This window comes from Merops nubicus, unplaced genomic scaffold (genome assembly GCF_000691845.1).
Source record: "Merops nubicus isolate BGI_N331 unplaced genomic scaffold, ASM69184v1 scaffold10836, whole genome shotgun sequence".
Classification (NCBI taxonomy): Eukaryota; Metazoa; Chordata; class Aves; order Coraciiformes; family Meropidae; genus Merops; species Merops nubicus.
The window spans coordinates 33,391-46,806 of NW_008615641.1; the positions used below are offsets into that span (position 1 = coordinate 33,391).

The window sequence follows — 13,416 nt, forward strand, 5'->3', positions numbered from 1 at the left end:
AAATCTAAGATGCATATTATGTTTTCTGTTTCTGCCGATACACTTTCAGGAAAGTGACTCATCACAGAGTAGCCAAATATTGACCTGCAGCTTAGCCTTTTGCAAAAAGACTGCTCTTTCTCACATCTTTTTTGGAAGACTTGGAAAGAAATGGACAAAGGTTAGCAGATAACAGCTGACATATTGGCAAGTTTTAAGCATTTAGAATTTTTTTTTTTTTTTTTTTTTTTTTTTTTTTTTTTTAAATTCAACATGATTGAGTGGCAGTTGGAAATAGACAACAAGTATCTTTCTGGCTCCTAAACTGCTTGAGAATCACTTAATATATGGAGATAGTGAAAAACACTGTGATTATCGTCCTTTAAAGGCTGTAAGAACACACTAGCAATTTTCAATTTGCTTTTGTAGAAACCTTTAAAAATGTGGAAACATGTTCTTATATGTGGGTGCTGCTGCTTGAAACGAAAACAGTTTGTTGACATCCAGACAACTATTACAATTCTCTGAAAGCAAAGCAGTTTATAAGCATAAGAAACAAATGGTCATTTTGCAAAAATTTAGACCTAATTTAGTAATTTGTAGAATAACACTTTCAAACCGTGCAACAAAATAATGTAGCCAACAGTAACATACAGGTACACCATTTAATATTTATTATATGCATTTTATATACATTATTTTTCAACAGCTGTACTTTTGCTATGTGGTACAATCTTAAAAATTTGCTGATTCATAGTTTGTAAAACAGAAACCTTACAAAACTCATCAAAACTCGCAAACTGATCAGAAAAGTTTTGTGGAAGACTAGAAAAAATACTTTATTGTATTAATCATGCATTACACAAACAAAAACTTTAGTTACACCATAAACTGAAGCACATCTGAAAATAAAATAAAAGCAGGGAATAACTAGTCAAAACACAGCAGATTTATGAATCTTGAATCAACTACTTTTGTATTCTATCTGAAACGCAAATAAACAATTTTCACTCCAGAAGTTCTGAAACAAGATTGTTTTTTGGAATCAACTCCCCTCCATGTATTTAATCAGAAGAAACAGAATTTCTTGATTTGCAACTTTAGAATTATCATACGTCCCATTTTCTCATCTATTTTAGACTGTTCAAAGAGTGCCATAATAGATATACAGGGCCCTTTAACACACTACATAAAAGGATATAAAGACCAACAAAAAGTGAAATAAATAACAATAGGCCATTAGCAAGATGGGTAATCCTTGATAAATAAACTCGTAAATACAGTAAGATGTACAAAATATCACATAGTGATAGGATGCCAAGATTATTTTTTTTTTTTTTTAAAGAGTTCATTCAGGGGTGTTAACCCCTCTGTGTTTCATCTGAACACAATTTACAGTCCTTTATTTATGAAGACAGTTATGCGATGATGATGAACTAGCATCCTTATGCAAGGACTTAGCTGAGCTGTATTAGGCAAAAGAAGGGAAGAGTGTGGTTACACAGCAGCGGGTCAGTGAGATCTCTGTGTTTTAGGGTTCTATAATGCAGAAAAACATTATCAATACAATCTTGAGCACTGTTGTGACAGGCTAAATATATAAAAAGACTTATAAAAACTAGAATTTTATCCAAACATTTTGTGCAACTAATGCTAAAATATTTTAAGTTAAATTTCCTTTTCTTTAAAGCAAAATAAAAGTTTAAAAGGGGAATCTGTGGCATTCAACTGATAAACAGAAGATTACTAAGAGATGAAACAAAAGCTACTCTTGGAGCTCACTTCCCCCCACAAGAGCACCACATTCCTAACCCTAAGGCAGCACACAGAGTCCAAAATAAAAGTCTTTTGTAAGATCAGACTCCACGTTTGCTTAAAGACACCTAAAGAACAGACATATGCTCAGTTCATATCCAGTCGAGGCTACAAATACTGGTTTTCTTTTTTTATATTTCTTCTGACCCCCCCAAATACAGTAATTACAGTTAAATGAATGAGCCTGACATTGTTCAGGATGTGGTGACTGTTCACCAACTTATACCTGCCCTACATAAGAGCCTTCACCCAGGCAGATCAGATGTAGTGTCTTATTGGTAACCTTATCATTGATGGCAGTGATGCATTCCCTCTTTTTTGTCCAAACACTCCTGCTGTAATGATGCAGGTTTGTTCCGCTATGTCACACAAATACTTTGGCAAGGGCATCAGCTCCTGCACTGGCAATATATGCTTTTGATGGATGAAATGCTACGTCGTAAATTGATTCATCCAGCTTTTTCCTATGAGCTGTTATTTCTTGAACACATGTCTTGCTGTCCAAATTCCATAACCTAATGGAACAATCATGGCCTGATTAAGAAAAAAAAAAAAAGAAAAAGAAAGTTAGATGTGTTAGATACTTGCATGCAACAAATGCAAAATCTATAGAGCTTACAGAATATGAAAAAAATCCTTACTTCCAGACATTAGATAGATTCCATTAGGATCTACAGCTAGACTTGTGACAGCATCCAAGTGAGCAACCATAGAATGGATCATTTTACCTAAAAGCAAAATAAACTATGAGTTTCCTGTGAAGTATTCTTTAAAAAATAACATTACTAATAAACACAATATAGAATAGCATGTTTATTTAGATTACAATATCTGAGTGATACAAATCTATTAGAAATTTAAGTCTCAGCTGCAGATTTTTGCATAACCCTGTGGGTAAATGAAAAACAACTCTCAAAAAGGGATCCCATTATAAGCACTCTTCTACCCATCTGACATCTTTACTGGTAGCAAGGAAAGCAAAGACCAAACCTAAAATGACTGGGTGAGAACCTAAATTTTTACTCCCTTAAATGTCCCAGTACCTGCTCTAGTCAGACAGTGTTGATGAAGCTTTGTAAAGAAAGACTTAGAGTCATACCAAAGGTCCAGCTATCTCTGTCATTGCCAGGAGAGAGGCTTTCGGTGATAAACCAGGGTAGAAAGTAACACAGCAACTCTAAGTGATACTTCCCCAGAATACTCTCCAGCATCTAACAATTAACTCTTCAGTTGTGTCACAAACCAGAGGTGTTATCTCTGCATTCAGCTACTCTTAATGATTTTCAGCGACCCCCATTCCTGAAGTGTTAACATCCTTCAGCATGTCATGATGCTTTTTGGAAGGAGTTCCAAAATGTTTAACTGCACATAAGAACAACCACCTCTTTCTGGTTGGAACCTGTCATCTGTTGTGGCTTATCAACTGTTCACGGATTGAAAAGAGAACAAATGAGTCCCTACAAGACCATGACCAACATGAAGAAAGTATCATCTTCACCCAGTTGTCTGTTCTTCAGAAGTTTCCTGGAGAATCTGAGCCTATTTAGTTTCTAAGATTCCTCCTGAAGAAGCTAAAAGCTACCCAGGATCTCAGATTAATTTTTAACCATTTTCTGAAACATTTTCATCTGGCTATATCCATTTTGAGATAAGGGAAACTGGAGTAACACAGAGCATGCATGTGGATACACCAAGAATTCATACAAAGTTGCAACAATTACTTTGCTCTTTATTCTTTTCCTTTCTCTTAACATTCATTTTGCTGTTCTGACTGCTAAGCAATGAACTGACATTTTCACCCAACCTCTTCTTATAACTGCAAAGTTCTACCTTGAATAAGAACAGTCAGCGCAGTGATTATTATAAAGTTTTGATGCATTATAAATGCATCATTTCATATTTATCCACATGGAATTTAATTTGCCTGCTCTTAAGTCTATTAAGATCTTCAGTTCTTTCTTGTCAGCTTTCACATCTAATACCCAGAACATTTGAGGAATGGGAAGTTTATGTTCATTCTTAAAATTGTTCCAACCTTTTTGTCATGGCAGACTGTGTGAATTTTCCCTAAATCCTTCTTTCCCTTTTTTTCCAGATCCTTTTCTGGTTTATAAGGTTAATCAGCAAGTTATGTATAACACAGGATTCCATTATAACAATGAATTTAAGGTTTCTTGCCCTTAGAAGTACTAAGCAAAGTTCTTTACTACTGAGAGCTGAAAAACGTAACTGCTTTGAAGTAAAAGCATGCAAATGATGAACACAGGAAGAAAATGGCAGACACATTCTATAAATTATCAAAGTGCTAACTTAAGAGGACCTTCCTATCCCTCACAACTATCTCAACCTGCAACAGATATCACTATTTCATAGAAAAGGTACTGAAGAAGTTTAACAAATACTAGAAGTTCTTTTGTGCAAAACTGGATCACTAGTAAGTTTTCTACAAATGGATTCTCCCTATGTCCATCCAAATTTACTTAAAATATATTCATACATACAAATTAAGTTCTTTATCCTTACCCGTTTTGTTGTCAAAAAATTTGATGTGTCTATCTTCATGTGCTGTAATAGTTACAGGAAGAGTGGGATGACTTACTACCTTGTTAATATGATTATTTGATTGTACACCTGAAAACCAAACAAAAATATTCACTTGCTTTAAAGAAAGGGTTAAAGTTAAAAGGAGAATATTTTAGCATTACACTTTAGATTACTATAATAATTAGTATTATAAAAATGACATTTTAGGAAGAGCACCAATGAATCTCCTAAGTAATAAATAATAACTTGGCATTTTCCAGTATGGGGCTAAGCCAGATAGACTCCAGCCAACTGCAAGGTCAGAGCTTTACTGTAAGGTTAAAGCTGTAAAAGTGGTTTGAACACATGAAAGGTTCTTGAGACAGCAAACCAAGTACTGCAGGGCAGCATTAGCCAAGCAGAAACGAACTGTGGCACCTATAAAATATGCTTAGCACACCCCTTACACCTCCACACCAAAAAAGATTTTGCTTCATAAGAAAAAAAAAGTCCCCATTATTGAGGTCAACCTAACTGAACAGCCTGTCAGATTTATTTATGTCTTATTTCAACTTAAAGAAACAATGACTGGTTTACAATCTCTTTAGAAGTTTTTACAATACTCTTTAAAAAGCACTTTCTTATCTTGATATGACAGCTTTTTAAGGCTTGTTACCTTCATTTCTGCGTATAATTTTTATGGTTTCCCTTTAGGATTCTCTCTTCAAACTATGAAGGGTATTTCTGCAGTTCGTTATCTTCTTTCTCAATGCCAAAGCCAGTTTTTTTGCACAAGCTGCCCACAATATAGCTTTTACACAATTTTGTAAACTGTGCTGAAGTCTTCACATAGTGATTATGCTTAACAGTATTAAGTAGGCTAAGTAAAGTAGACTTTAAACTCCTTAACACAGGAGATTTTCCTTATGGGATGCTTTCATAGGTCAAAGAAAAGAAGGCACCTCTAGATAGTTTCATCAGATACCTGTAGTTCTTAAAAAGCTGTATCTTTGTAGCAACAGAATTTCTAATATTTAAACACTATTTCCTGCAGAACATTTATCAAAGCTGTGCAGAATTCTGCACTGAACTAATGTTTTGCTTAGTTCACTTATTTACTTAATATCCTTCATGTCAAAGCTATATAATGAAAACTGTGTTTTAATATGCAGTTCATACAACTGAATCTTAAGAAAATTGAACTTAGAAGAAACAAACCCTTTTGCTTTCACTATCTCATTGCTTTCAGATCCTGCTAATCCATGAACCTTCTCCATCATGTCTCTTCCACACATCTTCTAAGCATCTAATCAACTTTCAAACTGCATGATGCAACAAAGAAGCAAAACTTTTTCATTTATTTCACCATGTAATAAACTTTGATAAAGGTACCTCATCCAAGATGGGTATTTAATACAAAAGAGCTTTACTTACCAGACTCTATTTGTGATGAAAGCATTACCACTGGCTGGGATGTTTCTAAATCATAGATGACTGTGCTGCCAGTGTTAAAGGATGCTACCATATGAGCAGGATCACAACCAATAAAGTCAACTGATGTAGGTATTCCATGCTCTAGAGAGACAGGAAAATGTCTTTAGAATGAAAAAAATTTTAAAATTCTTGACAGTTTAAACATTCAGTTTGTTTTATACTCATTCTTGAAAGAAGACATTTCTCTCTTCTTTAAAGTACTGTTACAGCACCAAGATTACTTTTAATATTTTTTTCCCTTTAGACCTTTAGCTTCCTTTTAGTTTTGATAACCAGAGATAATGAGCCGGGCTGTATCAGCAGCTGCCTCAACAGGTTTTCAAAACCACAGCAAACACCTACCTCTCTCTCCATTGTAAGTGCAAATACAGGGCATTTTTTCTGGTGGGTTCCATAATCTAATAGTGCCATCTGCTGAAGAAGACAGTAAGTGATTCTTTACACTGCTGTACGCGAGATCCCAGACTGCATCTGTGTGAGCAATTAATGTGCCAGCTAGAACGTTTGGCTCTGGAAAAAATCCAAAAGTTCAGAAATTAAACCTTTCTCATGAAAAAACATTAAATAAACACTTCTTGTACCTCAAGAAAAATTAAACTCCACATGAAACTGTCAAATGCCTCCAGCCCTTCCTGTCTAAGCAAAAGCTAGAAGATTACACTTGAGGTCATTTTGCATAATCACTGCCATCTTTCTTCAAAAACCCCACAACAAACAAACCCCCCCAAACAAATAAAAGACATCACCAAATCAACCAACCAAAACCCCCCTACAAACAACTATGTCCCTTTTTTTTTCCAGAATGATACACACTTGTTACCACCTCCTCCCTGAAACACTTGCTTCTTCCTTCCAAATTCAGCATCTTGAAGATGTTTGGTCACAGCCCTTTCTCTGTACAAGGTGCTAAAACACCTAACAAAACCAGCTTTCCACTTAAACAAACAATGACACTGAACACTGGTTTTACCCAGTGTATTCTGCTGACACATGAGCATGCTCTAAAATTCTTGAGCCTCCTAGTAATTAAAATAAGATTATTTCTCCTGTGGATCAGATTCTTATTTTCTTCTCCCCGATACTTCATATTTGTCTTTTATAAAGGAGCATTTAATCTGTTCTCTACAAGGCTTTGAGTAGAGAAGTAAGAGAAAAAGATAAATGGAAAGGAATAAAGCCAGGTAAAAAAATTAGTTTTGCAGAAAATTAAAATCAATTTGGTCTCACAACCCAAAACCCTAACAAGCTTTCAGGAAGAAACACATCCTACTAGATCTGTCTCTTTTAAAAATAACTGTCACTTGAGTAGAGACTGTTCTGTCTGAGGCCTGTGAAAACTGCACCCATGACACTATCTGCATGAGCAAATCAGAACCCTTTTAGTGATTAAACTATACTGCACACATTTTTATCAGAGGCACAATCTGACCTATGTATTGGTTCTAAGGGATGGGGTGCAGCAGTCTTCCTAAACCAGTGCAAGACAGCCCTGCTCCCCTTCCCTCTCCATTCCACTGATACACCTTACGCTGCCAAGTGCTGTATTAGCTCACTGGCTACACTGACACAAGGGGGAGAGGAAGAAATCTTGACTCTGCCCCTTGCAAACTGCAGTGAAGCATGGGACTGCACGCTTAGAATGACACTGAACACAAAATGCTGATCACCATCAATGGCATGACAGTGATGCACGATTTTCCAAGCAGTTAACAACTCCTTAATTTTAGAAACAGTGGTTATGGGAACGGAGATGCAAATCAGAATCATAGGACAAAGAATTTGAGGATGCTTATCTCAGTTTTCTGAGAAATTCCTATCAGAAGAAATGAATAATTTAAAAATCTGGAATTTTGATTCAAAGTAGTAAGCATGCTTCTTATAAAAATAGAGTTATGACTAACTTTTTCTTTACTGTTTGAACCTCAGAAACTGTCAGCCTTCCTACTGCAGTTCTATAGAAAGTACATCACCAATGCAAGTGGAAATAAATAATCGCTTACTACACACAAAAAGTTGAAAACATGTAGTTGAAAAATGGCAGTTACATTTTAAAAAAGCTCTAGAAAAAAAACAAAACAACAAAATGCTCTGATAATTAATGTACAAGACAAAGGTCATAAGTTATCTCTTCAAAAGTACCTACCATAGGTATCATATGGATCCACATTAGGGCTAGGCATGTTCCACCACTGGATGGTTGCATCAATACCTCCACTGAAACACTGCTCTCCATTGGAACTGATTGCCAATGACAATACAGGTCCACTATTGGGAGACAGAGAAAAAGATATTTATTGAAATTGCCTACAGGAAAGAAGTGAAAAATTTGCTATCTACTTTCAAAAAAACCCGGATTGTATTAAGTAGTTTAAAAAATGCAAACTCTAAAGAAACAAGTTCTGTTAAAATATTAAAAACAGGGAAGGCTTAGAGTGGACATTAGGAAGAACTTCACTGAAAGCTGTCAGGCTTTGTTTGTTTGAACATATGACCCAGAGAGGTGTTTGAGTCAGCAGTGAGTTTAAAAGCCACGTAGATGTGGTGCTTGGGGATATGGCTTAGAGCTGGACTTGGTAGAGTAGTGTTAATGGTTAGACCTGATCTAATAAAAAGTTTTTACTTTTCTTTTTCCACCCCTCCTTGAAGCGAACATAGTAAGTGTTATCCACTTCCATTCTCTTGTGAAGTTCACTGGCTAAGAGGGCTGGAGACAGGATCTTCAGTTATTTAAGCAAAGTAGACTCAAACAACTATAGCCTGCACATTTTTGTCTTGCCTTCTTATTGGAAGGAAGCAGAATTCACGATTAGCAACTGAAACTCAGGCAGTAATAAAGCAATTAACACAAGTTGAAAAATCACTACAAGTTATACAAGTAGCAGCTCAACTCGCAAGTTTTACTAACATTGTTTAATTCAGGTTAGCTCACTGTCACCATCTGCCACAACAAAGATCTTTCCTTTTCAGGCTCATTTGTGCAACCTGCTTTCCCAACATCTTGGGCTGGACTGCAATCATGAACAAAAATATTTGTTATGGCGTGTGGTGAACCACCATCTGCACACAAAGCAGACAAACTTGAGATGGAGGAATCCAGGGTTGACATCACAAGAGAACAGACTGTAACTATCAGAACTTTACTCGGGTTATTAACCAATGTTTATATGACAACAGTTATCTCATGGATTTCCAAGTTCCCCCAACCCTGAGAGGCACATGTATGAATTAATACTCATGGCCCTATCTATTACTTCAGCCTATTCTAGCAATGAATTCTGTCTCTTATTCTCGTTCAAGCACCTAAAAAAAAAAAAAAATTTCAGCATTCTCCTACTTACTTGCTTGGTCTTCTGATTTTTCACTCATTGAATCTGTATTCCACGCTTTTTAATGATTGCATCTGTACTTTTAATTTCTCAGACCTGTGTCTGAAGATACTAGGTAAGACTAATAAAGGCTAATTTATCTTCTTCACATATTGTATATAAAATTCGTAGTCCAAGACATACACATAACTCAGGTAATTTCATTATCATCTTCTACACTCTCTTCTTTCCATTGCAACTAACCACATCTGCCATTTCTTGTTCTTCTTGCATTACCACGAATCACGCAATTCTTGACAGGGACTCAGTGTTTACCTGGTTTTACAAAGTATAATGAACCTTGTCTATACAAGAAAATAAAAATAGAATACATTTGTAGCTTTCACACTGAAGCTCAAACACTTACATGTGGGCCCTAAATGTGTAGATGGGTTCTACATCTAAAGAGGCACTCCTGAAAGAGAAAGGGAGAGATATTATGGAACATGAAATCTCTGCTGAAAAACTCCGGAAACATTTCAGAGTTTAGTCAATTTCAAGGGCATTTAAAACTCAATTTATGTTTTTTAAAAACCCATATACTTGCTTTTTGGCAGGAACCGTTTTCTGCAAATTCCAAAGTTTTAGAGTATGGTCCTCAGAGGCTGTAACCAGCACAGGCTCTACAGGATGAAAAGCTAATGCCCGCACTCCGTCAAAATGACTGCGTAGCGTGTACTTAGGGTTCCACGTCTTCCGGAAGGCATCTTTATTAGCTGGCAGCTTAAAAAAAGAAAAGGAAAAGAGTGATTTTATCTTGAGTTTAAAAATATGTATAATACAAATCTCTCTGTATTTCTGGAAAACACACTATGTGTGATTCAGCTAATACACGTTCCATCTTAAGTTTTCATTTATTTACTGATCTGTCTATATGCATCTGTAACTGCCTCTCTTGCGTGCAAGACAAATTTTTCTATTGTAATCATTTCTTCGGTCCCAGAGTGGACTGGATTTACCATGTAAATAAATATATACAAACTTTAAATTTATATATTGTGAAAATCCAATTAATATTGAACCTATACACTGGTTATGCTAAAATAAAAAAATTACAGCTGCTTAATATTATAGGTAACTCACAAGAGTTAACAGAAAACCTCAAAATTCTTCTAGTGACTGTAAGAGACTAATTTAGAGCTTTAAATACAGTTTACATTATGCAGAGCAGACCCTTAAAAGATGATATACCATTTGTCCTCAGTCTCCATCATAAGGAGAAATACATGTGTAAGTACCCCTCTCTCACACTCCAGTAATTAAAAAGGGAGTTTAGAAAACTGAGTTTAGACAGCTAAAATTAGCAAACTAAGAATGAATGGAAACTAATCCTATCCTCCACCTTACTACCTATTTATCATATAATTGTTGAAGCATGTTTCTCAACTGTAAGCAAGAATCTTTCAGTATCTCAAGACACTTGCAGCAACACTATTAAGAGATTAAAATCTCCCATAGCTAATAAAATCTTAGTACCTTGTATCTGCCAGGACTGAAAATAAAACTCAGATCATAGCATAACATATACTGTAATAAGTACTTTTTGGAATAGGACAGACACAGAACACAAGGCAACTGCAAAACCAAATTGTGATCTCATCTCACAATCACAGCTGCCTTACTTCTGAAAGTACACCATTTAGATTTTTTGATGCCTTGTAATTACTGTCAGTAATTTTCATCTATTCTCTACAAGGCTTTGAGTAGAGAATTGAGAGAATAAGATAAATGGAAAGGAATAAAGCCAGGTAAATCACTAAACACTTGAAGAAATTCAACTGACAAGTTGTGGAGCTTGATTTCAGATTCTGAACTGCTTTAAAATAAGTATTTTTCCTCATGCTAGTTAGCATTAAACCAAACTTTTCTTAATTCTTGAGTGAAGATACAGACAGGAACATATAAAAGTTAATAAACCAAGCACTATGTAAAAACAGCACTATGTAAAACAAACCCCCAAACTATTCAAATTCATAATTCCCAGGGGAATTCACTACTGTTTAGTAGTAGTAAGGAGCATTCAGTCCTGGATGTTTTAGATCTAAGCTGCGTTAACGCATTTACAACTGAAGCTTTTGAAAAACTTTTCTTTGAAGTCCATTTGTTCATAAATACTATAGGTGTCATTGAAACTTTAAAAAAAGGTTGTAGTTTCCTAGGAAATTGTACATGACTCTCAAGTCAGTTACATTTTACATGTGATCACATAAGATTTAGCTAGACAGAAGGCAGAGAATCCTGGGAACGTTACGATGCGAAGAGCTGAAAGTGAATTCTGATACTAAGTCATCTGACTTCCCAGGAGCATTACGTCATTTGAAATGCAACAGACGACCTGCAAATTAATCTTTACTGTCAACAGGCCAAGATATTATAGAAATTTAGTAACTACTCAATGTTTTTTAAAAATTCATTATTTTTATACAGTCCAGTAACAGAAGGATAGATAATTAAAACTGTCAGATTATCCAGGAAGTAGAATTATGTAACATAACAACCTGCAACATCAGAGAAGCAAGTATTAGCTGTTAATCCATTACAGCAATTAATAATCCAAACAGTTATATACTGAAGGACAACTACCATAAAAAAAAAAAAAAAAGGTGTGCAGTCACAAGTACTTTCAGATCATTAGCAGACAAGCATTTTTTAGCAGAAAGCTAAAAACAATTTATTTCTCCACTTCACAGATTCTAAGATTTTATAAAATTCCTAGTAATGGTTTACAGTACAAACACCATGTATCTAATGTGGAAAATTATAGAAGCAGAGGTACCTTAACAACAATAATAATAATAAACCCAACGACAACCCACAACGACAAGACATTTTAAATACAATACATAAGATTTACCTGAACACCTCCCTGACCAGCCACCACATTACTAGCCAAGGAAAAAATTAATATAACACTATTGTTAGTAGCTTAATGAATATGGTCAAAGGAATGTCACAACACTCTGGATTATAATAAAAAAACATGTAAAACCTTACATCTGAAATATACTTCTATGTATAGTCTATGCTGTTACCGGTACAAAGGGGAGATCAAAGAAATAAGTTAATATAAGTATTTGGATTTTATGCCACATCTTCTCAGTATTCCATATCAGTGTGTTCAATTGACATTTACGTACAAATTCATGTTAAGACATCAATTTTTATTTTATGTGGTAACACATTCCCCCAGTGACAAAACCCGAGTTAAATTATTTAAGAAGAAAACAAACAATTTGTCTCTCTTAATTTTGGTGACCCAAATTACTTGGTCTGTTCACCCAGGCAAAAGTTTTTGCTAATGAAGCCTCCTTCCTCTGCATCTGTAATGTTCAGGGTGGGGAAAAGGGGACTCAAGTACTATTGATTAAACGCTATAAAGAATTTTATAATAAAATTGCACTTACATCATAACTGTAGTCTGCATCATTTGTTACTGTCAAGTCTGCAAGGTCTCCAAGGCCCAGTACGCTTAACAACACGTCATCAGAACCCATAATAAATGACTTGCCTCCTCCAGGTGGAAATGTTATTGGCTCAGCTACAATGAACAAAACAGTCTCTCTAAGTCTCAACGTAATAATTCAAACCGATGAAAAACTGCATTAGTCATCACTTAAAAGCAAAGAGTTAAAACTGAACTTGTATGTACTCATGCTGCCCCAGCTGAAAAAAAGAGCATGAAGACATGCACACATGTGCAAAGACCCACACATATATGAAAGACAGAGTTTTTATATCATGCTTTGTCATTTAATTTCAACTTACTTTACAGGTGTTCAATAATACTGATAAGTGACTTGGCTGACATTACATTGCAATATCAAATGTATGTCACTTTTTTTGTGCTTATCTCTCAGGCTAAAGGCCTTCTGCAAAACTTCTACTTTCATTTTTTTCAGGTTATTTAAAGAATGAAAATACCTGTTATTTATTAATTCCCTCTCTTACCTTCTCAGTGTGATTTTGGATTCTAATTTAAAATACACGCAACTGATACTTCTCTTAGCTAGCTATGCCTTCCCCAAATTAAAATTTAACATTTCTGTTAATTGTAATTTAGAAGGAATACAAATTATAACCATTAACTCTGAATTCACATCTGAATAATAAAGTTCCAAATATTCACCCATATTCTTTAAACTCTTCAACAACTCCGTGTATCTCCCTCTACCGTTCTTTTCTGCTAAACACTAACTTAGCAGTATAGAATAGGAATAAAGGCTTGAACAGCATAATACTT

At 35.1% G+C, this 13,416-nt stretch overlaps 1 protein-coding gene across 1 annotated transcript; it reads right to left on the bottom strand.

Annotated features, from left to right (window-relative positions):
• Positions 1-235: 235 nt before the first annotated feature.
• On the bottom strand, positions 236-12,715 carry STRN3 (striatin, calmodulin binding protein 3). The gene is made up of 9 exons (XM_008942586.1): positions 12,581-12,715; positions 9,724-9,899; positions 9,544-9,591; positions 7,955-8,076; positions 6,154-6,321; positions 5,752-5,892; positions 4,318-4,425; positions 2,436-2,522; positions 236-2,328 (listed from the first exon to the last, which is right to left on the bottom strand). The coding sequence occupies exons 1-9, from the start codon at positions 12,668-12,670 to the stop codon at positions 2,159-2,161; spliced, it is 1,110 nt and encodes a 369-aa protein (XP_008940834.1). The 5' UTR covers positions 12,671-12,715; the 3' UTR covers positions 236-2,158.
• Between the last annotated feature and the right edge of the window lie 701 nt (positions 12,716-13,416).

Coding starts and splice junctions, on each gene's coding strand:
- STRN3 (XM_008942586.1), bottom strand. CDS start 12,670: ATGGGTTCTGATGACGTGTTGTTAAGCGTACTGGGCCTTGGAGACCTT. Junction 9,592..9,723: donor AAAACGGTTCCTGCCAAAAA/GCAAGTATATGG, acceptor TTTCTCTTTCAG/GAGTGCCTCTTTAGATGTAG. Junction 2,523..4,317: donor ATTTTTTGACAACAAAACGG/GTAAGGATAAAG, acceptor TTTTGCTTTTAG/GTAAAATGATCCATTCTATG.